The following is a 25,141-nucleotide window of genomic DNA, read 5'->3' on the forward strand; positions in this document are numbered from 1 at the left end:
ATGTAGGAGTTATTAGTCCTTTTTCGATGGATGGGGCAGGTGTGGCGTCTGTTCTGGGTTGTTCTTGGCGTATTTGCCTAAGACGTCCTTTAGCGAATCTGGAATATCTTCGAACTCCAAGTCGCCCACGTCTTGGCTGATTTTCTCCCCGTTAGCTTTCATCAGCTGTTCCACGGTGACGTGGTCGTCGTGAAAGATCTTCAAATGGTCTGCTATCAAGTGTCTTACTTTACAGTGCGGACAAGAAATCATGACCGTTCCTTTTTCATAAGCTTGCTTTGACATTGTGTGCGAGGACCGCGTATTACATTTCTTGCAGGTGAAAGCAATCATCATCTTGGGCTTTTCCACTTGAAAAGACCCCAAATGCACTTTCTTATCGTCCTTTTTTATCTCATTATATCTGATGACGCTGGTGTACAGCGATGCTCTAGGGAAAGTGCGACACAAATTGTAGGTTACACGAGGCAACAGGGTTCTTGTAATGCATCTAGAGTACAGCATTCCGCTGCGCAACAACGTTTTGCCTCTTAGACTCATCTCTTGATTTCTTATCACTGGATTATCTCTTCTGCTACTAATCCCTTCATTCTAAAATGACGTTCTTTTCTAACCTTTTTCGATATAATTCGAATTCACGTGAAAATGCGAAGAAGAAAAAAAAGAATTCAAAGTGCAGCAGGAACCAAAAGAAATATCAACAGACAAAACGATACGCAAAGCGGTACTGCTTTCAATCAGCTGTCTCTAGTGTGTATACGAGATGTCTCAATCCCAAATGTCCCCTGAAAAAGAGCAAGAGTTGACGTCCAAGATCCTACATCGAGCTGAATTAGCTCAAATGACGCGTCAGTTAAAGTTGGGTTTAAGTAATGTTCCTTCTGCCAAACGAAACCAGGATTCAACGGCTAAGAAAAGAAGTGGTGATGATGAAGATGACGGGGATGAAAACAAGTCTCTTCTGGAAGCCATCTCGCCTGCGAAGAAGCCGCTTCACGATGATACGAATAAAATGGCTGCTTTTTCACCTGTAAAATTTATGGGAAAGCCAAATACCCCCCCATGTTCACGCCAACGAATATCCGAAGACTGTCCAGAGCAATCAAAGTCCAGAAAGGAGGACACCCCATCCACCCCAAAGGCTTCTGCTCCTCCAATAATTTTACCACACTCCTCATCACATCAGCAACGGTCTAACGATAAAATTTTCATGACGCCAAAACGAAATAATAATAACACTAATAATAACAATAACAATAACAGTATAAGGAAAAAAGCATCGGTTTCCAAAGACTTACCACAGGACAGTGATAACACCGCGGGGGCCGATCTTTTAATGTACTTGGCCACAAGTCCATATACCAAGTCTTCCCATCATGGCACACCAATGAACGTAAAAATGCCTACTACACCACGCTCTTCTCATTACGCGTCGCAACTTAATATGAACGGTAATACAGGGAATGCTGCTAACGATGCAGTAAGGTTTTCTCACATTAAGCCTTCGGCGTCTTCCCCGCAGTCCACCTTCAAAACAAATCTCTTATCGCATTTCCCGGATGATTCTCTCATGGATTCTCCATCATTATATCTGAGTAACAATAGCGGTAATGCCCAGGCGGCATTATCGCCACAGCAGAGAAGAAAGCCCACCACGAACACATTGCACCCTCCTACCAACGTGCCTACTACCCCTTCAAGAGAGTTGAATAGCACCAATTTCAACTTACTCAGGACGCCGAACTTCAACATGGGAGACTATCTGCACAATCTTTTYAGTCCTTCTCCAAGAGTCACTCTTCAACAGACCACTTCGAGTATGTCAACTGGGATTTCCTCGGCGCCGCTGACTGCACCTCCATCATCCTCCAATGCTTCTACAATAACAGCAGCTGCTATGTCAAGTCATACTACAAATGCCTTTCTGGACATGAGTGCAAATGGAATCCCCCTCATTGTAGGACGAGGTGGCGACCGTATGGGCGAAGGAGAATCCATTGATGACAAGCTCACCGACTGATGTTTTCATGTTGTCACGGGTGGCTACATAGTTAGTTTTGGGACTATGATCAAGGACTAAAATATCTTATCAAGAAAATACGAATAAATAACGTACTATTAAGTAAATGACATTCTTTTATTTAAAAAAAAAAAATATTCAGAGACAAGTCCGCATTAATATTATGTAGCGTTAATATACAGGGCCGGGATTACTTTATTTCTTACAGTCTGCGTCCTCATCTCACTCTCTACTTGTGGTGACTTTTATGTTTGTGATTGTGTTTTTGCTTGTGTTTGCCCTTGAGGTCCTTCTCTACAGGTATCAAAATAGCGTCGTCTTCTTTTCCATTGGCGTCTTGTCCACCATTAACTGGGGCTAACCCGTTTTCGTTTTTGAAAGTCTTCTTTCTCCAATCTCTTAATCTCCTTGCCTTTGTCACCTTCCTCTTATCCTTGGCTCTTAATTCCTTAGCACGGTAAGGAGCAAACTTCTTCAGGCCAATAAATTCATTTAGATCTGTGTCATCTGCGGCAAAGATTTCTCTCGTGGTTAGACCAAAACTTTCAGGAGAAACTTCACGGTAGCGGAATTTTAAATCTTGTTCCTCCTTCGTGCGACTTCTACTCCTTCTTTCTTCTTCTTCTTTCTCAACTTCTTCTATCAGAGCTAATTTGTTTTGTTCTAGAGCATTTTCTACTAGTTCGTTGAGCTTTCTCTTTTCTCTTTTCTTTTGCAATTTTTCCTCTTTTTTGCTTTTCTTTTTTTTAGGGCCTTCTTCTTCCTTCTCTTCTTTCTCTTCTTTTGGTTCTTCTGGTTCTTCTTGTCCCTTGTCTTCCTCTTTATCTTCTTCTTCTACTTGGTCCTTGGCATCGCCATCGGCATAGAACTCGCCCATTATTTCATCGTTTTCATCCCAGGTAGGTTTCCCCTCCTGCTCATAAAATTCTTCATTAAATAATTCTGCTACCACATTATCCCATTCTTCTTCTTTGAAGTCATTTTTCATCAAATTATCGGTGATCTTCTTCACCATATCGGCATTGATTTCAGCACCGTATTCCTTAGTTAATTGCTCCAAGATGTCAGTTAATTTATTTAATTTTTTAGTTTTCTTCTTCTGAATAGCTGTTTCTTTTTCTGCTTTTACGTGCTCTTTAGTCTTCTTTTCATCATCTCTCTTTCTCCTACGAGAGGTGTTATCAGATCTTCTCAGTGTGGCTTGAGTACGTGCATATGATACAATTTCTGCTGCGTTTGGATCCTCGTATCTAAAATTATAAGCATTTTCAAATTTTTCCACGGCATCTTCGAATTCTTCATCCTCCTCTTCGTCATTGTTTAAATCTAGGGAAATGACCTTATCGCCCTTTTTAGGAATCCAGGCTTGTTGGCTGACAAACTCTTCTAAGAAATTTTCTTCATTGACAGTAGGATCGGGTAAATTTCTTTCCTCTTTCTTGGTAGAAGGTGTCTTTCTCTTTAAAAATCCGTCATCTTCATCTTCATTTACATCGTCGTTTTCATTGTCCTCATCGCTAAACGCATTCTTGATTTCGTCCAAGAGCTGCGATTTTTCTTCGCGTTGTTGCGACACAAACGATTGTTTCCCATCAACAGTTCCCTGTTCATTGTCTTCTTCATCGTCCTTTAAAGCATCACCGGAAAGTATATTCATACGATGATAATCCTTTAAATAGATAGGTTTGTGTTTTCCCTCACGGTTTGCTAGTTTGGAGGCAGCAGATTCAGGATCTTCGAAAAATTTAACTTTGGGATCTAGTAACTTATCAGTCTTATTATTCTTAATAGCATCTAAGACTTGGTTAATACCTTTTTCCACTTCGTCGGTGATCAATTCACCGTAGTCATCTTCTTCTTCCTCATCCTCCTCATCCTCTTCCTCGTCTTCACTGGAAACATATGGCTCTTTTGGCTCAACAGCGGCTTTGGCCACAGCGGTAGTGTGTTCAGAACTCTTTACGATGGCAGCATCGGAGCCAGTTACACCGGATTCCTTCTTTTCTTGTTCTCTAGCTCTCTTGGTGGCGGACTTCTTTCTTGGCATTGAGTAGGTATTGAGTTTGCGGATTTGGGCACTGGATATATAATGGTTTGAAATAGATGAGACTGTATGTTGGTGCTTTTCGTATGAATGAGATTTGAGATGAGATAGAACAAATTGAAAAATTTTATTCGATGACTTCCGGGTAACAGTTTTGTTTGGTATTGAAGGAAATAGTGGCAATTCGATATTAACTATACAAATTAGAGCACGGGAGGCAAATTTATTACAAGCCACATAGGCCAAATTAAATTATAAACTAACACTAATGGTAATAATAATATTTCAGATTAAAAAGAGAACAAAAAAGAGAGAAAAAAAATTAGAACATAAAATAAAATAATAAGGGAAGAAAAAAAGAGTGACTAGACAAAGAGGCGTAACATCAATAAAATTGAATATTTTATTCACAAAATTTTCTTTTCTTTCTATAGAGAAAAAGCACATAAAGAAGAGAAAAATTGGTGTGTACTTGTCCATAAACATTCCAAGTGGACAAAGCAGATAAAACTTTCTATTCAATAATTTCCTCAGGTTTAATTTTATCAGCGAATTCACCCAAGATTTGTAATTCAAAATCATTAAAATCAAACAAGTTTGGTAGTTTGATTGGTTCGGCGTAGCCTCTTGGCAAGAAAGCGTCATCCTTCCTTAATTCATCGAAGAATGGATGGGCAAGAATTCTTCTCGGAGATAATCTTTGCTGTGGTTCGTAAACTAGTATTTTCATCAGAAGATCGATACCGTCTGGACCGGAATGACCAAAGTACTTCTCGAACCTCTGTTGGGAAGAGCCCGAAAATAGTGGTTTGGAAAATAAAGGACCGTCATAAGCAGGGTTTGAAAAGAAAATAAATCTTTTATCAGGAGGACCCAGTAATTTAGCAATTTCCCGTAGTTGTAAGAGGGGTTCTTGACCTTGAAAGATAGCTTTGCCAATAAGCATTTCACCCATGACACAACCAAGCCCCCAAATATCGATTTGGGTGGTGTACTGGGTACAGCCAATGATCAATTCTGGAGCTCTATAAAATCTTGAACAGATGTAACTAATTGAAGGCTGATTATGTTCTAGTTTTTTAGCAGAGCCAAAATCACATATTTTCAAAACACCAGTTTCTGGGTCTACTAGAACATTGGAGGGTTTAATATCACGATGGCACACACCAAGACCGTGTAAATACAGCATCCCGCGTGCGATTTGATACGTGTACAGTTTGATGTGCTTCAATGGCAGCTCTAGTTTATTGGTAACGAAGCGGTTAATTTCAATCTGTAAAGTTTCTGGTAGACATTCCATGGCAAGGTGTTGGTAAACTTTATTATCCTGAGGGGACAAATGAGTAAAGAAATACTGTAACTTTACGATATTCGGATGGTCAGCAATTCTCAAAATCTGTAATTCTCTCGACTTGTACTCTGTATGAGCAGGGACTTTCTTGATGGCAAAGGGGCCCAGCCAATTTTTCTTATCTGGGGTCAAATATGCTTGTACAACGGTCCCGAAGGCACCTCTACCGATCTTCCTGTATTCTTTCACCAGCATTCGCCTGGTGTTGTTGGACTTATTCGAAGTCACATCGTCTGCAATGAATTCAGACCCCCTTTGAAGAGGAACTCCATTCTGGTCTTCCGTAGACATACGTATTATAACTGTGATGAAGTGGGGGTTTCGGGGAATAAAAAGAAACTGAAAGATGAAGCAAAAAACTCTCTTGATTTAGCCTGATTTCTTATCAATTAACACGCTACGGGCCTGCCCACACTACTCACACAACGCAATGGCACTCACTCACGAAATATAGTTCACCTTCCCTTGGAGGTTATGCCTGCCCTCTTTTCCATATGAAGGTCGCTTTTTTGAATGTTGTTTGTGAGCCACCACATTGTCATTGTGTACGAATTGGGTGGAGCAAGAATGCAGCTTTTTAAGAGGCACCAAGACTACGCATACTGCTAAATTACATGCATATATAACGTTTATATAACCTGCAATGGCACTGTGCAAATTTTAGTGGGCTTTGTTGGTGCAAGGTGTGCTCTATATCCTGTGTTCTGTGCTAAAAAGCCTCAGTGGTTGAGGTGATTTTTTTCGTACTTCGTGACGTTTTAGTATAATAATGATGGAATGGTAAAAGAGGGAAGTTAAAAGAGAGAAAGAGAGAGAGGATTGGTAAACGGATTAATAAGGCAAAGAAGGGTGTGAGCATAGTTTTCTATAGTGCGTGTAATGCTGTTGCAACCTATCTGCAGACGCTGTCGATGGACTCGGTTCGTGGGGCCCATCAGAAGATGGAACTCGACCGGGACGAACGGAGAAAGGCCATTTTCATTTAAGGATATATCTAGTCAAGAGGAGATCTCGAACATCTCGTATCCTTCGGCCTCCAGCCCAGGCTCCACAATTACCACGGGCGGTACTGAAACGTACAAGCCACAAGAGGAGGTGGTCAAATATATTCTTCATGGAAAGTTCACCAAGAATAACACACATTTGACGTTTTCTAGCGTGATGGAAGACAAGAACTTCCGCAAGAATAAAGGGCTATCGTATAACGACACGATGCTGTACTACTTGAACCTGCCTGAAAAAGTCAGGATTTCGATATCCACCGGCTGTCTAGGATTCAGAAAGGCTGCAAGAGGGGAATATGAAGCTGCTTTCCAGACCAGCAGTAAAATGTTTGATTTGATCAAAGAGAAGAACATGCTGAATAAAGACATAGAAGTGGTAATGGACGATTTCGGCAAGGGCCGGGCCGCGTTCATTTCTGCTCTTGTTGGGAAGGAAGGTGCCAGTGTGGTGAAGAAGGTAGTCAAGGTCAGCGACGCCACCAAATTGAAGTTTGGTGGTGTGAGATCTCCAAAGATGAGAAGATTATAAACAGCGCTGTTTTTGTTCCTACATACATAAACTAAGTAAAAGGAAGAGAGAAACAAAACAAAATATATTCGTGTAAATAAATCAATTTTTTTTTTCTTAATTATCGTCGTTAGAGTTGGCCAAGATTCTCAAGATGGACAGGAACAGGTTCACAATGTCCAAGTAAAGCATCATAGCACATCTTATCTCTTCATCAGGGTACACTTTTCTAAAGATCAATTGAGTGTCGATAAACAGGTACGCAGTGAAAAGAATGGCACCTAGCCAGCCGTAAAGTAGGTTGAACTTGGACGAGTGGGTACTCCAGCCAAAGAGCATGGCCGTGAGGCCCATCCCGATCATGATCCAGAGGCCCCAGTTTAGCCAGTAGTATATAGACGTAGCGGAGTTCAGCACGTTCTGGAATCTGTCGGATAGCGCGGTTAAAGAGACGCCGACCACAACGATGGTGGTGATCAGTAGCGCAGAGAGCACGGTGTCCTTGTCATATGCCAGAGCGACCAGCGAGAGACAGTATGCCTCAGAGAGCGTGAAAATTGACAGCAGCGTGAGCTTCTGCCTGTATGTGGACAGGACGTACCAGGGCAGACGTCTCTGCTCTTGTGCCGTTTCTTCACCGGTCCCCGTGAGCAGCGGTTCGGGGACATTGGCCTCGTAGTCCTCGGGACGAGGACTTACCGCTAGCCAGATGCAGGAGACAAATGACACCACCAGGCACACGTAGAAGATGGCGATGTGTGACATGATGAAGTTCTGCAAAGACGTGGAGACGCTGGCCCAGTAGCAGAACGACAGACTGGCCAGTAACTGGCACGACAATAGAGAGTAAACCTTGTGCAGGAACCGCTGGCGGATTATGGGTTCGCATGAGACGACCACAGTGGAGTATTTGAAATCTTCTGGGACGAAAGCGCCGCCATCCTGGCCGTCTCCCGCAGGCTGCCCGTAGAGGTGCGAGCTTTGCTCTTCATAGGGGGGAGGTGGTGGGACCGACATAGTATCACGTATTCTTATTCTTGTTCTTGTTCGTGATCTTACACTGCTGTTATCTGGAGTAAACGATCCTTTTCTTTATCCCGGAAAGAGAGATCCATCTTATAGCCTCAAAAGGGGAGGGGCCGGGTAGCGGGACTGCTCGGCCTCTTTCGCCATTACTCCCACACCAAAACAGTGTGTACTGAACCGCCGCAGGCAGAACTACTACCATCACAACCAGTATCAACACTTTCCAGAATCAGTAGTGAGTTGGGCCACCTCTACAGGCCACAGGGCAAGAAGCAAGAAAGGAAGGAAACAGGAAAGAGAGAAAGAACCGCTGGTGGCAGCCGCCCATCGGAACCCGTGGCCGTTACGCGCCGCGGCCGGAACACGCCAAAGGTTATGCGCATAACGGAAGGGCCAATCTGTAACAGCGTAATGTATACAAGGCTCTCGCAAACAGTGGCATTGAAATCTCAGCACCAGCGTCTTGGTACACTAAACAAGAGCCTTAGAAACTAGATGTCTCAACGGAAACGCTACTCGCTGAACGTCGTAACCTCTCCGCCGATACCATCGTCGGCACCCAGTGCACCGCTACGAACGAACGAGTTAAGTTGGGAAACTGCCTCGACAACTGGAGTTGCGTCTTCATTCCTCCCGAGTGCCCACCACGGTGGCACGGTACTGAATCCCGGTTTGGGAATAATGAGGTCTCCCTCGCTGAGCAAGTCTGGTGCGTTTGGCCGGTCCGGCAGCAGTGGTTCCAATGCGATGGTAGAACCATCCAATATTAAGCTGCTCTTAATAGGGGATGCGAACGTAGGGAAGACGGCCATGATCCTGAGCTACTGCCACGAGCTGATGACACGAGCTGAAATGTCACGGTCGGTGCGACTGAAGCATCAGCAGCCGCAGCAACGAGGCATAGGCTTGAAGAAAACCGTGGTGAACCATAGACTGAGCATGAAGGAGAAGAGGAAACGGTACAGCTCCAATGATTTTGAGAAGGAGTTTAAAGACGTTGCTTATTTTGCCGGTAAGGCCAGCGAGTTCGGGAGCTTTGATACCGATGAAGATAACGGCCAAGAACTGGCGGACCCACATGAGATTATAATTGACACTAGAAGTACCATCGGGATAGACATCAAGACGAACCTGGTCAACATAGACAACCGGTTCTTCAACGTCATACTGTGGGACACGGCGGGCCAGGAGCGGTATCAAAATGCTATCATTCCATCGCTATACAAGAAGACGAACGCGGTGATACTGACGTACGACATAACGAATGCCAAGTCTTTCCAGAATTGCATGGAGCTGTGGATTGTGCAAGCCTTAGAAAACTTTTCTTCCCACGATTTGTCCAGGGCAAGATTCTTTCTGGTGGGCAATAAGATCGACTTGTATAAGGAAAGGCAAGTGACTCATTACGACGTAATGCAGATGGTTCAAGAAATGCAGTTGAAACATGGTATTGAGATTTCGGGAAATTTTGAGGTAAGTTGTAAATGGGTCAATGTTGTGGAAAGAACAATGAATATGATAATACTGGATCTGGTCGAAAACGGATGTTTTGAAAATAACGATCCCTTCATACCGACCGGGACATCTAGCAATTTGCATGAACAAGACCAAGAATTCCATGACACAGTGGAAGAACCCTTCCATTTTGCTCGGCAACGACAACAACAGTCCGAAAAGAAGACTACAGTAGACATCACGAAACCTAACGACGACACCAACAATAACCAATCTATATGTTGCGTTTAGTTCCCGACTGGAATACGTAAATTGCAGGCACTCAAACCTACGTCAAATACAATATATTAGGTGACGTTTCCTTAAAAAATCGTTGCTGACAACTCACAATTCATTATATATAGAGGCACTATAGAACTTATATATAATTGTACAATTAAATTAAATTACTAATGTATCAGCTTGTGTATATATTTTACATTTTTGTAAGAAAACCATTCATCTTCACAGACAAATTTTTTAAAAAACACAATCTATTTATTTTTGTTCTAGCTATATTGGTGATGATGAATGTACATATAAAATGGCAAAATTCAAATAAATAAATTATTTAGATTCATTTTTGTTTGTGTTAAACGATAATACTATAGTAAAATGATTATAATAATAAAAAATTTAGATTTTTATTTTTAACAACTCGTTTATTCGTCTTCTTCCAAAGTTTGAGCGGCAATACGATCCAAATCTCTTTGACCATTTTCGGAGATTCTTCTACCACCCTTTGGAGAGATTTCGACAATACCGATCTTTTCCAAAGCTTGCAAAACTCTTCTGTTGATGGAACCGGAAGCATCAATGTGCTTGAAAGGTCTGACACCTCTGCTCTTGGCACCACCGTACAATTTGTTCAATTTACCAACACCGACTTGCTTTCTCATGTAGATGTGTCTGGCAACGGAGGCGGCACGCTTGTAGAACCAACCTTCAGAGTCTTGTGGTGGCATTTCATTACCAGAAGAGGTCTTGACAATGTCAACGTAACCTGGGACTTCTAATTTACCTTGTCTTTGCAAGAAAGAAGCGTAAGCATTGATGAAATCTTGAGCTGCAACGTCTCTGAATAAAAAAAACAACCATTGAAGTAGTTTTGTTAGTATAAAATATTCTTATTGAAAGGTGATCTTGCGGTTCCTCTAGGAATGAAATAAGGAGAGGATATTTTTATTGAGCATACTGTAGCGCCCCCTTCCTGATTGTTTGTCCAAAAACATGCTTTCGCTATTGCCAGTTGTTATTGCCATAATTAAGGCTTTTTTTTTGAACAGGTTCCCAGCGGTGGCTATTTTTATAAACCTTGAGTTTTCATCTCCCACAGTAGCAAAGCATCCATTTTAAGTTTTATTCGATATGCCAAAGATTAGTTGTTCATTACTATAACGCTCAGTCTTTTCATATGATGGACTCGACTTATTTTCTGGCAATTATCTTGCAGTTATCACAATTTCACTCGTCTTGAAAAATAGGTACACGGTGCTAAAGTCGGTTTTGCAATACATAACTCGCATACCAGAGTGGATGTTGTTTTTTTCGTGCACATATGCCATTTTATTGTTTTTTAAGCTGATATCCATTTCATTCCCTAAAGTACCATGTATTCAAATTAAAAAAAGTTGTACGTACCTAACGGAAACACCTGCCATCTTTATTATCTTTTGGTTCTATACGTTCTTTTCCTAATGCTTTAAAAAACCTAACAGTAAAATTTCACTCATCAATTTTAACGATTATATCTTAACTAATGTTGGACCTATTGGGACTTGGCCTTACTAACCGCGTTAGAGCAAGCTTCGGCGAGCCGTAGGCTAGAGGTGTTCCCACCCTAGAAGGAAGTCTATAGCTGGGCTCCCTCGAATGGAGGAGTTTCTCACTGGAACTCTGTCTACAGCGGCACCAGCTGGGCCGGGCCTGTCCAAGGCGGACAGCCGAGCACACCTTCTACCCATGCACCAAAGATTTGATATTGGTATAGAAAAACACTCTCCAACGGAAAAAAAAAGAGCGAAATCAGAACAAATGTCTGGATGTAAAAAAACCGGTCATGAAACCAAAGAGATGACACTAAAGAACCACCTCGCCCCGCTTAGGGTCAGTAATAATGAAGAAGTTTGATTGATATGGACTGATGATATCTTAGAATTATGAAGTTATTATACATGCAATTATTTATTATAATTGGTCATATGGCGTGAAAAGAAATCCGATTCTCCAGCTTGGTATATACGAAACGAGAAAGAGATAGGCAAAGGATAAAAAGAGAATCAAAACTCTATTACACTTTGAAACCCTTAGATCTTCTTCTACCTCTGGCTCTTTCGAACTTTCTACCGGTGGATTGGATTCTTGGGGCCTTACCCTTGTGTGGACCCATACCGAAGTGTCTAACAGCTTCTCTGGAGTTTCTTGGGCCTCTCAAGATCAAAGTGTTTTGGCCCTTTGGAGCTCTGACAGCCAATTGATCCAAAGTGATACATTCACCACCAGCCTTGACAATCTTGGCTCTGGCACCAGCAGTAAATCTTAAAGCGGCGACAGTGGTCTTTGGGAAGTCATAGATTCTGGCATCGTCGGTAACGGTACCAACAACGACAACAGTCTTGTTAGCAGCACCTTCTTGCTTCAAAGCTCTAGAAATTCTAGAAGCAGAAACAGGTGGTCTGTTGATCTTGGACAAGAACAAAGCCTTCAAAACAACCTTGTTAAATGGAGCATCAGTACGACCTGTGATTAAGACAAGAAAAACAAAGAGTTTTATAATATTGTTAGTAAAAAAAACTAGGATAAAGGATACATTGATACTTTCTGAAACTCATCTCCAGTTTCCTTCAATGTAGGAAAAAGAAGGCACAAAATGATGCTGAACGAGAAAGTACCATGTTTTTTTTTTCTTTTTGAAAAAAAAGATTCTGCTCAATTAGTTGGTCCGCACATCAAGGTTGTAATTAAACTACCTTTTGTACTCGCAGAATCGTCATAAAACAGTCTTTTGAAGGCTGTAGTAAAATCTTAAAGGCAGAAGAGAAAACACTGCATTCTTGCCTCAAAGATCCGTCACACGCAACGTTGATGAAAAGAAAGTTAATTCTTTAAGATAACGTCGGGACTAAAAGTTAATGATATCACAGAATCCTTTTATCCAGAGAAATGGGAAAAGCAAAAATTTTCAGTACATACGAGCTAGAAAAGTGTATAGTTTAACCAATAACTTTAGATAAACATTATCGGACTTTGGAGCGGTCCTATGGCCGGATCTTTTGTGTTGCTTGGAAGTGTGATCGATACCCATTTTTGACTATACTGTTCTCAATTTGGACTTGTGTTTTTATTTTTGATGCAGCATTATAAAAAAATTTTATGAACAAGTATAGTAAGAGGATCAGAAAACAAAAAGTAAGTGAAAAATTAAATGAAAAATTTTCAAACTTTTTAGCGTGCCCGTTTCGAAAATTTTTTGTAGGCGGGGTAACTGTATAAAATCGTTTTGGTTTTGCTTCTTCAAATAAGCCTTGGCAAAAAAATGATTTGTGACGCTGTCCAGTGTGGGGTGGCGACGGCGGGAGCCATTACTCGCTGGCTCGCCAAGCTATGGTGACTTTTGTGCAGGAAAGAGGAGGTCGTCCGCCAATATGTGTAGATCTGAACTTTACGGAACTAGATGATTTTGGTGACATACACCAATGCGGAAAACAGGATTCCTGTTGGTAGTCAGCGACAGTGGGAATTCAATATCACACGCGTGAAACCCGTTACTGCGCCCGATGTGCACTGACAGCTCGTGTTCTCTCAACGGTAGTACCTGACATTAGGAAGCGGCATCGCCCGCAGTGATTCGTAAGCTACAGAGATCAAACGCGCCATGTTTCAAGCAGCTTTTTAGGCAAAGCGCTAAGGATCTGATTGAGAACTTAGGAGCAACCAGGTATCCATACAGTCTTACACTACACTTGCTTCTCGGGAATCACTAAAGAAATCGTGGGAAATACGCAGCGACGCCAAAAATACTCACTGTAAAACCGCGCGTCACGAAAAAAGCCCGAGTTTGCTATGAAAGTGACGCGAAAATAAAACTATTCATGTCCTTAAAACAGTCGCCAAATGGTGAGGAGCTTGACACGAAATGTATAGGAATCTCAGCAGTGATCTGATCTTGCACTTCCTAATAGAGAAGTGCAAGATCAATGCTGCTATTGCTATTTGGCGTTCTCCTCCTCGCCTTTGTGTGTTTCTTGTCATCAGAGATGTAAATTCTTGCGGATATTAAAATCGTAGATATATATAAGGTGCTGCGACTGCCCTTGGAAAGCTATTAATCAGGCTCTTTCTTTCAATTGTAATTTTTGCCATAAATAAAGCTAATAAAAATCCAACTGCATTCTTTCCTTAACATTGTCTTCGACAAATTCTGAACCAACTTATTACATTCTTTAATACCAATATCACAATAAAATGAGACTTTCTACTGCCGCCACCATTGCCACCGTTGCTGCCATTGCTTCTGCTGATGTTACTTCAGACGGCGTCACCTACGTTGATGTTACCACTACCCCACAAAGTACCACATCAATGGTCTCCACCGTAAAGACTACTTCTACCCCATACACCACAAGCACCATCGCCACTTTATCTACACAACCTGTCAGCAGTCAGAATAACACCACTACACCAGGTATCAGCACATTTGTTGGTGCCGCTGCCAAAGGTTCCGTTGTCGGACTGGGTGCCATCGTAGGTGCCGCCGCCATTGCTTTGTTATAGGTTGCACCAGATACAATTTCAAAACAAAAGATACCCCCAGCCCACTTTTCACCTTAAAATAAGCTAATCTCTACCCATTTCCCTTTTTTTATTTGTATACGTTTTACTTGTTCGCCAGATTCGCTAGCTTCAAGACATCAGGGCTTATGGTCATACTTAATCGAGGACTAGAATCGTACGCTTCTGCTCTAACATTATCCACCTTCTGGATCGCCTTTAGATAAGGACTCAGAAGACCCTATAACAAGACCATTGTATAGACTCATATCTACATACTAATTCAATATTGTGTTTACTATTACTGCTTTTCACGGTTACCCCCAGCGAAATTTTCAGTCATCTCATCTCATCGCATAAAGCAAAAAAAAAAAAAATATTGCTGTAGTATCAGCATTCATTCATGGGTTAAAGAAAGAACTATATGTGTCGATCAGGAAACTGTGCTGGTTCATTCTATTGTTTATTAACAGCCCAACATAGCGAAAAGATTCAAAAGTGGCGAAGGTCAGAAGTTTTTAAAGTATGACCAGGAGTAAAGCACAGTTTTCGCCCTCGAAAGTTGGGCAGAAAGAATATAAAAATCCAAAACGAATGCGGAAATCATCCTTTACAAAAACCCAGAAAATGTTCGAAGTGTTCAACGAAAATCGTTCGCATTTTAATAAGTATGAAAGTCTCGCTATGGATGTTGACGACGATGGAACTTTCGGAAATTTTGTCCTGATGGAAAATGATGAGGGGGGTATCGACATTCCTGAAATTGAGGAAGAGACGTCAGGCGATGATGGAACGATACACGAGTCTCTTAAGAATGGTAATTCTCTGGAAGATAACCATGACTTCATTGCTTTTTCAGAGAGTTCTGAAGATGAGGAAGTAGAAGAGAAAGTTGTGGAAGAAAAAAGCGTTCTTCTCGTACAGAACCAATACGAAATCTCCACTGTTACTTCACAACCACATGAAAATAGCGACAGCGTATGCAACATGGAGTATCCTTGGATTAAGAACCATGGCCATTCGAGACAACGCGGAATAGCAGATTGGTTAACTTTAGAAATCAAAGATTTTGTTCATTATATTTCACCAAGCAAAGCCGAAATCAAATGCAGAAACAAGACTATCGATAAACTACGCAAAGCGGTTAAGGAATTATGGTCAGATGCAGACTTGCACGTGTTTGGTTCATTTGCCACTGATTTGTATTTGCCTGGTTCCGATATCGATTGTGTGATAAATAGTCGTAATCGTGATAAAGAGGACAGAAACTACATATATGAACTAGCGAGGCACTTGAAGAATCAAGGACTAGCTATAAGAATGGAAGTCATTGTCAGGACGCGAGTACCTATCATTAAGTTTATAGAGCCACAATCACAATTGCATATCGATGTCTCATTCGAAAGGACGAATGGGCTAGAAGCTGCAAAACTTATCAGAGAATGGCTTAGAGATTCGCCAGGGCTGCGTGAACTAGTGCTCGTCATAAAGCAGTTTTTGCATTCAAGACGGTTGAACAATGTGCATACTGGTGGTTTGGGTGGGTTCACTGTAATTTGTCTGGTTTATTCATTCTTAAATATGCATCCACGGATAAAATCAAACGACATCGATGCCCCGGATAATCTGGGCGTCCTGCTGATTGACTTCTTCGAACTTTACGGTAAGAATTTCGGTTATGATGACGTTGCTATAAGTAACTCCGATGGCTACCCTTCCTATATTCCCAAGTCGCATTGGAAGACTTTAGAACCGTCAAGAGGCAGATTTTCGCTTGCCATTCAAGATCCCGGTGATCCAAATAACAACATCAGTAGAGGGTCCTTTAACATGAAGGATATCAAAAAGGCATTTGCTGGGGCATTTGAATTGCTGGTTAATAAATGCTGGGAGCTAGATTCCGCCACCTTTAAAGATCGTGTAGGAAAAAGCATATTGGGGAACGTAATCAAATACCGTGGACAAAAGAGAGATTTCAAAGACGAAAGAGACTTAGTGGAGAATAAGGCGATTCTCGAAAACGAACGCTACCATAAGAAGCGTACGAGAATAGTTCATGAAGATGTGTTCATAAACGACACAGAAGAATTGCCGGTAGAAGACATCTACAAACTTGATGAGCCTCTTAAAAAGAAGCGGAAGGGGAAAAAGGACAAGAAAGAACGAAAGACACTAGAAGGAACTCTACCCCCTCCCGCTTCTGAGGTAGCAGTAAAGAAGAGCAAACGACAACACCAGCAGAAGACAGTGAACCCCAGTCCAAAACCACATCATGACAATCCCACCATAGATGCCTTGATGGGACTTTCTGACAATGAAGAAGGGTCTGACCAAGATCGAAGAGAAAACGGCATTCAACCGGGGCAAGACGAGAAGCAGCCGTTGAAAACGCAGACTGTGGACGCGCAAACCAGAAGAGACTACTGGCTCTCCAAGGGTCAGGCTCTCTAATACGACATATAGACCCTGATATATCATTTCTACATAAGCACATCTTTAATAGCTTAACTATAGAAACAATAAGCAAGAGAACACCCAACGCGTGGCCAATTTCCTCTTTGGGAGATATGGGGCCACCAAAAGCAGAAAGTTTCCCAATCAGGAAATTATCCCGAGCCGGTAAGATGACGAAATTTTTCATCTTTGACATGATAGAGAAGTAGTTTAGAACGTGCAGGCAGGCCTGATTTGAGACACATGTTTCAAAAGAAATCCTTTAGCGTGGGTGTAACACATGTATTAGTGTAGGTATCCGTTTGCTTCTACTGCTGACAAAAACAAGACCTCAAGCCTCCAGCCCGATCGAAAATTTGGGCTACTAATAAAATTATTGCTATTTTTCCTGCTGATTTGCTTTGGATTATTGAAACGAAATTAAAAGAAAAGATCAAACATCAAACATCAAACATCAAACGGACAGTGCATAATGTCTCTCTCAGCTGCAGCTAATAAGATATCCGATAACGATTTCCAGAATATTGGGCCGGCCCCTATGCCCCCCAATGCAAATGGACAAGGCCGTACCGGTTACAACCAAACGCAACCTATAACCAAGCTCATGAGCCAACTGGACTTGACTTCAGCGTCCCATTTGAGTGCGAATTCCTTGAAGAAGAAGAGCGGATGGGTGTCTTACAAAGACGACGGTTTACTTTCATTCATATGGCAAAAGAGATACTTAGTTCTACATGATTCATATGTCGCGCTTTACAAGAATGATAAGCAAAACGATGATGCGATTTTACAGATACCACTAACAAGCATTATAAGCGTAAGCAGGACACAGCTGAAACAGTATTGTTTCGAGTTGATACGTTGCAGCGACCGAAACTCTGTTTCATCAGGATCCTCGTCCTCTGTGAATGTATCGTCTGAGAATAATTCGAAAAAGTCCATCTATATCGCTACAAAGACAGAAAATGATTTGCATACTTGGTTAGACGCTATCTTCGCCAAATGTCCATTATTGAGTGGTGTCTCTTCCCCCACTAACTTCACGCATAAAGTACATGTTGGTTTTGATCCGGAAACTGGGAGTTTCGTTGGCATGCCCACTAATTGGGAAAAACTACTGAAGCATTCTAGGATTACCGGAGAAGATTGGAACAACAACTCTGCGGCGGTCATACAGGTATTACAATTCTATCAAGAGTATAATGGAGCTGGCAACCCCACAAATCCTTTGGAAAAATCTCAAAGTAGTGAGGCAGCCTCTTCTCAAAAATCTTTACCAAGCAGTTATAATGAAAACAAGCATTCAGTGAATTCAAAAGCTTCCTCTGGTGGCTCCTCGGGGTTGACATCACAGAGACAAGCTTCGCAACCACCAAATACGAAACCACATGTATCTTCAGGAAATGGTTCACTGCCACCGATAAACACAAAAGTACTTAATAATCAATCAAATATACCCAGACACTTACAAAATGTCCCTAGCCAACAGTACAATAAGATGAGAAATGCACATTCCCCAACCAATGGTCAGTTTCCTAGAGGACCTATGCATTCTAACCATTCACAACGATCTTTGCAGCAACAACAGCACCAACAGCACCAACAACACCATCAACAACAACAACAACAACAACAACAATATCAGCAGCAGCAACAATATCCTTACCACCAACAGGTACCTTCTCCATCTCCGTCTCCATCTCCATCTCCATTAAATCCGTATAGGCCACATCACAACATGATAAATCCATACTCCAAGCAATCCCTATCACCTTTAGGTGCACAGCCATCTAACGCAAACCAAAAACAAGGTACACCGAATTACGCTCAAAATCCAAGCCCCACTGGTCCACAATTTCAACCTCAGCGAACTGCACCAAAGCCACCAGTCTCGGCCCCAAGAGCTCCATACCCACCAAAACAAAGTGCAGTGGCTGCTGGTGCTGCCATGCAACATGTTGCAGCTAAGAACGATCAGCCGGTTCTACAGTCGATGAGGCAGGCTCCAAAGAGACCAGATACAGATGACAAACAAGCGACCGGCGTCACCAAGCCCAAGAAGCCAACAAGGCCAACTATGTCAACTGCAGAAATCATGAGCAAGTTGAAAAGTGTTACCGTCAATGCAGATCCATCCATCTGTTTTAAAGTGATTGAGAAGGCTGGTCAAGGTGCAAGTGGTTCCGTTTATCTGGCTGAGAGAACATATATACCAATCGAAAGTAACATGAGCGAACTTATGAATAACGAGATTGATGAACCCCAAGTTGGAGATAAAGTTGCCATCAAACAAATGATTCTTTCTAAGCAGCCTCGCAAAGAACTCATAGTAAACGAAATTCTAGTCATGAAGGACTCACGCCATGATAATATTGTTAACTTCTTAGAAGCATACTTGAGAACAGACGATGACTTATGGGTAGTAATGGAATTCATGGAGGGTGGATCACTAACAGATATTATTGAAAACAGTCCTGCCAACGATACTTCACGCTCACCATTAACAGAGCCTCAAATTGCATATATTGTACGAGAAACTTGCCAAGGTTTGAAATTTTTGCACGATAAGCATATCATCCATAGAGATATTAAATCTGACAACGTCCTGTTGGATACGAAAGCAAGAGTAAAGATTACAGATTTTGGATTCTGCGCTAAATTGACAGATAAAAGAAGCAAAAGAGCCACTATGGTTGGTACGCCATATTGGATGGCGCCAGAAGTTGTCAAGCAACGTGAGTACGATGAAAAAATTGATGTATGGTCTTTGGGGATTATGACTATTGAAATGTTGGAAGGTGAACCACCATACTTGAATGAGGATCCTTTAAAGGCGCTCTATTTAATTGCAACCAATGGCACTCCAAAACTCAAATATCCGGAAACATTATCCTTGGAGATTAAGCGTTTCTTAAGCGTTTGTCTTTGCGTAGACGTTAGATACAGAGCTTCCACCGAAGAGCTTTTACATCACGGTTTTTTCAATCTGGCATGTGATCCAAAGGACTTAACAGCATTGTTGGAATGGAAGGAGTGAATCGTGATTCTCCTTTTGAGCATTTTAAACATACCTAATCCTACATATCTTTTTCTTTAGCTATGCATATTAAAAGCATAATATATAATTTTTTACTTTAAAAGGTCACATCTCTCCTCCCCTACCGAAACCTTTAGTATAGAGCGCAATGATTAGCCCACTATTGTTAAATGCTGTCAAGAATCCTAGGTGACTTTCAGGATTATCTTGTATGCGACTAGGTTACTAGTTTGGTGAAATCAAGCGAGAGTTCCAAAACTTTATCTTGTAATCCATCCATCTTGTGAGACACCGGAATTGTTCTTAAAATCAATGGGCCTAACCTTTCTAAATTTTCAACCCCAATTTGTTTGTTCGCTAGGGCCGAATCTTTACTTAAAATAACCCTGAATATCTCGCACAATCCATTTAACAAAGTAGTGAGTTCAATCTTGCGCAGTTTTGGTATGGGTGCACGCCCAATCAAGTATTCATCTGATATATATCTCCTGAGAACTAGGGCTATCCTAGCAGAGAGGTAAGGTGCCGTTAACTTTCTCAATTTTTCGTTTGAGTTTAGCATAAACTTTACCAAATCTTGTAAACATTCTAAAGAACATTTGTACTTGGTCAGAAATGGAGGATTAGTGGTAGATCCAAATAAGTTTGAAAAATCAAACGCAGATAACTTGGATGAAAACTCGGCTAGTGTATCACAACCTCTCATTAGAGCATTTTCTAATTCATCAAATTCGTACAAAAACGAGCAGTTCCAAACAGCACTAATAAATATGTCTAACTGCCTTTCACTGAAAAGCTCAATGATTTTATTGCCTAACAAGATCTCCCGATATTTAGAGTATTCATTCAAATCATCTATCTCAGTTTGGTTATCAATTTCTGGGTTAATTCTTTGTAATGTAGTGGTGATTACATTTATGAATAAATCACAAAAGTTATCCTTAAGTTGATTCCCCGCATCTCCTTGGAGTGATTTGAAAATTTTGCTCGATAAATCACTGAAGCAATTGGAAGCAAGAACCCATATAGGAATTTCATCATTAGCTGACCCTGCAATGAGAGACTTCCGTTTGATGATTTCAGTCAAGTTTTTCAGTATTCTTAAAACGTGCTTTGCTTTCAATGTTGATACATCAAACTGATCTATCTTTGCTACTTTAGCTCTTAAGTTTGTGCATGCCATATAACTGATTGCCTCAAAAGTAGGTAGTCTATTAAGTGACGATTTGGGCAATTTTGGTCCAAGTTTGTTCGCTATTTTTTCCCTTGTATCAAAAGCTAATACTGATATCGTACTTAATTGCAGAAGAATCAAAATTTCGGTATCTTTGAAATCTTTGGTCGCAAAGATGTCAAGACCAGACAATATGGCCTTTTGCATAGAAGAGGGCTTCGTTTTATCTTGGACGAACTCAGGCAAAAGAGGATATTTTATAGCAGAATTAAACAGAAGCAGTACTTTTTCCACAAATTCATCCGTCATTGCATCATATTCGAAAACTAATTTGTAGAGGGAGGGAAACCCAGTGATTAGTTCGTATATGCAATCGTATTCGGTTTTGTTGGAAGCACTGATTGAGAGGTCGCTATACGTGATGTCATACTCGGTGAATATCTCGCAACAGTCCTTTAAGATACCAGGTGGAACATTGTTAATATTTAAGATTTCTTTCAATAGTGTTTGGTAATTTAGTATAACGGCATTCTTGGTATTATTCGAAGTTGATAGCAACAGTCTTTTCATAAAATTTAACAATACAGACCATTCCATAGAACAGGTAGGGTTGTTTTTAAAATCTTTAAAGTGTTCTGGGTAAAGTTTTATTAAGCCCTGCAGCGTTATATTAATGAAGTCTGTTTCATTTTCAAGTTCTTCATTTGACCATTCTTTAGTGAGTAATGGCTCAATAACTTCCAAAAAGATAAGATCCCACGGGGGGAAACAAACAGAATGAGAGTCAATAATTCTGAAAAAAGTCTGAACAGCACCGTTTTTAACTTCTATTCTATCATCGTTGGTACAGTTGACCAAATTCTTCAGAAGGTATATCCATAGTCCGTCATAAAGCTCCCAATTATGCGACGAATCAGACGTAATGATTTCAATTAGTTTTTGATTAGTGATCTTTTCAGAAAATTTTTTACGTTTTTCGTCATCTAAATCCAACGTATCGGGACTGAAACGGACTCTAAGATAGTCTCCAACTAGCCAGAATTGACTAATGGAAGAGAAAGAAATATTTAGATTCCTCTTCTGAGTTACAAAATTGACAAGTGTGTCAATAACACACTTGATAACGTTCATTGGCAAACTTTGTAAAAAATCGTCAGAAATTAGTTTGAAAACATCGTAAGATACCTGTATCATGTTCTTGTGTTTCTGAACGATACCTTCAAACAAAGATGAATCGTCTATGTCCTCATTCATGGATAGGTTTGTGTCTTCGACTGTCCACTCGAAGGGTGAATTGATAATGTTGAAAATATTTGTCCATGAGTTCATCAGCAACTCACCGAACTCGTTTAAAATTTCTTTCAAAGTCAATAGCAGTTGGAAAAGAATATCAGATTCCACATTGATTGTTCCGTTATATATTTCTTGCCTACCTACATCCAATTGTTTGATCGAGTTTATTGTTTCCATCAAACTATCGATAATTAGGTTTTCTAAGGTACCGAATTGCTGGACCTTATCCTCTTGATCATCAGAGTTGCCAACCTCGTTAGTAGCCTTTTTAATAATTTCTGTGAATACTCTCACGCTGTACAAGCGTAATGAATCATTATCCATCTCACGATTTGATATTAGTTTGATCATATAGTTAGAAAGTAAATTCCAAAGCTCCTTTCCGTTTTTTCCTGCAAGGAATTTCTTACAGTTGTAAGTCGCTAGTTCACCGATTTTGTTGACAAAAAAAGCCTTGTTATAAATGCATGGCATAATTTCATTCCCAGCATCTAATGGATGATAACCAATATCGTTGTCCAAGTTAAGGTTAGTTTGTTCTAAAGTTAGGGTATTTTTTGAATCCAAAATTAATCTCGTTAATACCAACTGAAATGTTGAACAAGAATAATTGCTTGTACTTTCGAAAAATTTTGTTAGAGAACTTTCAATTGATGTGACATCCGATTTACTTAGTACTGGAGGTGGTGGAATATCTTCAGAGTAAAAGCTTTCTTTAAAATCAGCAGATGGGCCATATATGTAGTACGATATCCATTGCCAGGTTAAGAAAGTGTATTTCCAGCTTTCTGAATCAAAAACGGGACCTAATGATACCGATAACGATACCAAAGCTCTGAGTAAACTAACTTGCCTTGGACTGATGTTTCTAGGGTGCAATTGCCTTTTCGTTTCCTTGTCTTTGGAAGAATCTCCAATTTCTTTCGTTAAATCTTTTGTCGTCGGAGAAGAAATTGTTTCACCAGGATTATTCAAGACCCTTGACCCGGATATTTCTCTTACCTGTTGACTTTTTACTAGCCTGCTCATATCATTAGAAGGGACCCGATTTGACGATATTACATTATTTACTATTAAAATCGAAAACAACTTCATACACTTTCTAAGTTTTTCCTCGAGTGACAAAACACCGGCACTATGAGCTAATTTTTGGAAAGCTCTTACCACCGAATGGAAAATAGATGTCTCTAAAGAAGTCGAATATAGAAATAACTTGTTGATCTCATAGAGTCCAGAAAATAGGCCGCTATAAACCTTTACTATGGTCGAGTCATTTTCTAATTCTCCGTTGTGTTGTTTGTCCCCCATTTTCTTCTCAAGAGGAGAGCTGTCCAGAGCAGAATTGCTCAAGCCTTCACACAAATTGTTACAGATTCCGAGAATTAGCGATATAATGTAGGTAATGTTGATGGACGGAGCGTTAGACTTGTCCAAAAGATGCATAAATCTTGTTTTGACCATTGAATTCTCAGTGGTTATCAGGGGAGAATCCATCTTTTGAACGATTGATGATGAACCTAAGAAAGTAATATACTCTGGAGAGTTCAGTAGGCCAATGCACTCTTTTAAAAGGTATTTGAAAACGTGCTTCTTATCTGAGTAATTGTCATAGTCCATATAGAGAGTATTAACAATCTCAGTATCTTGAGACAAATCTTTAAAAAGTTCCAATGATAGGACTCTCTGCCAAGCAGATAAGTTCGATTCGACGGAGATACCATGAATCAGTAACGACAAAATGACTTCTAATTCTAATTCGAGTGTACTTAGGTATTCCTTTCTTATCAATAACTTCAAGCAACGGCAACTCCTCACAGCGGTGGAAAAATGTTTGGAAGATGATATGCAACGTAGCAGCAAGGGAATGGCCTTCACCCTTAGTAAATACTGTAAATCTCCGCATTCTAAAAGATTCTTCTGACTATTCTTTAATATGGACTCAAGGATTTCTAATCCGTAGTCTATTGGGATGTCTCCGATATCCAATAAGATATCCCCATCATTACTGGGTCCGCTTATACTTACCTCGTTCAGGGAACAAATATTATTAAACAGTTTGTTAGCATCGTATCTATAAACGTTAACTTTGGTTGTTTCATTGTTACTTATCAGGACTTCGAACTGCTTATCGTCAACAACAGATTCAATGGAAAGTCTATCAAATATTTCATCAATGAGTTGTTGTAAAGTTGCACTTGCAGTACCTACCACTACGGGTGCTTTATTGGGTACGTGTAGCAGATTTGAGCAGCACAGCAGCAATTTCTTACAAAGCGGACCATAGATAAACTTTCCGTACGTCTTGAAAAAAATTGGCACCACTTGTAAGACTTTTAATTGAATTTCCATGGCAAGATGGGTGGCCTCTATAAAAGCATCCAGGATTTCAGACAGCCGGCTCCTGGGAATAGATGGGACGGTTGACAGTCCTTGCAAGCATTGCATAGCCAGTGTCGTCATCTTGGCATTTCTCGACTGGCACGCCAGTATGAAAGGCAGCACAAAATCTGGATGCCTTTCTAACTCATCAAAATTATGTACCCTCTTTAGGATCTCGACGGATTTATCACTAGCATGGCGAATGGCCGAATTCCTTCTTTTCGATTCGGACGATAGTGAACGCAATTCTGCTTCGAGTTGCTTTTGCATGGAGGTAAATCCCCCAGTGTTCATAGTCATATGTTGGTATACAGCGAACTCAATTAGCCTATTCTCTCTGAAACTACTTGTATAAATCAAAGTCTGCAAGCCTTATTCAACTGGGCTTGGTCACCTTAATTATTTACACGGACGATTTGAAGGTCATCCACGACGATTAGACGGCTTTATTAAAAAGTGAAATTATACAGATTTTGTAATGACTATATAATGATTAGGATCAGGAGCTTTTGAAACGACTCGGATCCTAGCTCTGAGAAATTATTTGTGGACTGCTAGAGCTATATCGTGGATATCAGTTTAGTGTT

General features: G+C 40.7%; 12 protein-coding genes across 12 annotated transcripts; 6 read left to right on the top strand and 6 right to left on the bottom strand.

The window, feature by feature from the left end:
• Positions 1-12: 12 nt before the first annotated feature.
• Positions 13-540, bottom strand: ZIM17 (Zim17p; the record flags this gene model as incomplete). Its single annotated transcript, XM_018367465.1, has 1 exon — positions 13-540. The coding sequence occupies one exon, from the start codon at positions 538-540 to the stop codon at positions 13-15; it is 528 nt and encodes a 175-aa protein (XP_018219589.1).
• Positions 541-763: 223 nt separating this feature from the next.
• On the top strand, positions 764-2,020 carry STB1 (Stb1p; the record flags this gene model as incomplete). Its single annotated transcript, XM_018367466.1, has 1 exon — positions 764-2,020. The coding sequence occupies one exon, from the start codon at positions 764-766 to the stop codon at positions 2,018-2,020; it is 1,257 nt and encodes a 418-aa protein (XP_018219590.1).
• Positions 2,021-2,249: 229 nt separating this feature from the next.
• Positions 2,250-4,067, bottom strand: KRI1 (Kri1p; the record flags this gene model as incomplete). Its single annotated transcript, XM_018367467.1, has 1 exon — positions 2,250-4,067. One exon carries the CDS (start codon positions 4,065-4,067, stop codon positions 2,250-2,252), a length of 1,818 nt encoding a protein of 605 aa, XP_018219591.1.
• A 511-nt stretch (positions 4,068-4,578) lies between these two features.
• MCK1 (serine/threonine/tyrosine protein kinase MCK1) lies at positions 4,579-5,706 on the bottom strand (the record flags this gene model as incomplete). The annotated part of the gene is made up of 1 exon (XM_018367468.1): positions 4,579-5,706. One exon carries the CDS (start codon positions 5,704-5,706, stop codon positions 4,579-4,581), a length of 1,128 nt encoding a protein of 375 aa, XP_018219592.1.
• A 588-nt stretch (positions 5,707-6,294) lies between these two features.
• MRPS18 (mitochondrial 37S ribosomal protein uS11m) lies at positions 6,295-6,948 on the top strand (the record flags this gene model as incomplete). Its single annotated transcript, XM_018367469.1, has 1 exon — positions 6,295-6,948. The coding sequence occupies one exon, from the start codon at positions 6,295-6,297 to the stop codon at positions 6,946-6,948; it is 654 nt and encodes a 217-aa protein (XP_018219593.1).
• A 96-nt stretch (positions 6,949-7,044) lies between these two features.
• BXI1 (Bxi1p) lies at positions 7,045-7,944 on the bottom strand (the record flags this gene model as incomplete). The annotated part of the gene is made up of 1 exon (XM_018367470.1): positions 7,045-7,944. The coding sequence occupies one exon, from the start codon at positions 7,942-7,944 to the stop codon at positions 7,045-7,047; it is 900 nt and encodes a 299-aa protein (XP_018219594.1).
• A 504-nt stretch (positions 7,945-8,448) lies between these two features.
• YPT11 (Rab family GTPase YPT11) lies at positions 8,449-9,699 on the top strand (the record flags this gene model as incomplete). The annotated part of the gene is made up of 1 exon (XM_018367471.1): positions 8,449-9,699. One exon carries the CDS (start codon positions 8,449-8,451, stop codon positions 9,697-9,699), a length of 1,251 nt encoding a protein of 416 aa, XP_018219595.1.
• Positions 9,700-10,109: 410 nt separating this feature from the next.
• On the bottom strand, positions 10,110-10,412 carry RPS19B (40S ribosomal protein eS19; the record flags this gene model as incomplete). The annotated part of the gene is made up of 1 exon (XM_018367472.1): positions 10,110-10,412. The coding sequence occupies one exon, from the start codon at positions 10,410-10,412 to the stop codon at positions 10,110-10,112; it is 303 nt and encodes a 100-aa protein (XP_018219596.1).
• A 3,499-nt stretch (positions 10,413-13,911) lies between these two features.
• On the top strand, positions 13,912-14,220 carry TOS6 (Tos6p; the record flags this gene model as incomplete). Its single annotated transcript, XM_018367473.1, has 1 exon — positions 13,912-14,220. The coding sequence occupies one exon, from the start codon at positions 13,912-13,914 to the stop codon at positions 14,218-14,220; it is 309 nt and encodes a 102-aa protein (XP_018219597.1).
• A 522-nt stretch (positions 14,221-14,742) lies between these two features.
• Positions 14,743-16,668, top strand: TRF5 (non-canonical poly(A) polymerase TRF5; the record flags this gene model as incomplete). The annotated part of the gene is made up of 1 exon (XM_018367474.1): positions 14,743-16,668. One exon carries the CDS (start codon positions 14,743-14,745, stop codon positions 16,666-16,668), a length of 1,926 nt encoding a protein of 641 aa, XP_018219598.1.
• Positions 16,669-17,143: 475 nt separating this feature from the next.
• Positions 17,144-19,708, top strand: CLA4 (serine/threonine protein kinase CLA4; the record flags this gene model as incomplete). The annotated part of the gene is made up of 1 exon (XM_018367475.1): positions 17,144-19,708. The coding sequence occupies one exon, from the start codon at positions 17,144-17,146 to the stop codon at positions 19,706-19,708; it is 2,565 nt and encodes an 854-aa protein (XP_018219599.1).
• A 217-nt stretch (positions 19,709-19,925) lies between these two features.
• Positions 19,926-24,854, bottom strand: MON2 (Mon2p; the record flags this gene model as incomplete). Its single annotated transcript, XM_018367476.1, has 1 exon — positions 19,926-24,854. The coding sequence occupies one exon, from the start codon at positions 24,852-24,854 to the stop codon at positions 19,926-19,928; it is 4,929 nt and encodes a 1,642-aa protein (XP_018219600.1).
• Positions 24,855-25,141: the final 287 nt, after the last annotated feature.

This window comes from Saccharomyces eubayanus, chromosome XIV (genome assembly GCF_001298625.1).
Source record: "Saccharomyces eubayanus strain FM1318 chromosome XIV, whole genome shotgun sequence".
In the NCBI taxonomy this organism is placed as follows: Eukaryota; Fungi; Ascomycota; class Saccharomycetes; order Saccharomycetales; family Saccharomycetaceae; genus Saccharomyces; species Saccharomyces eubayanus.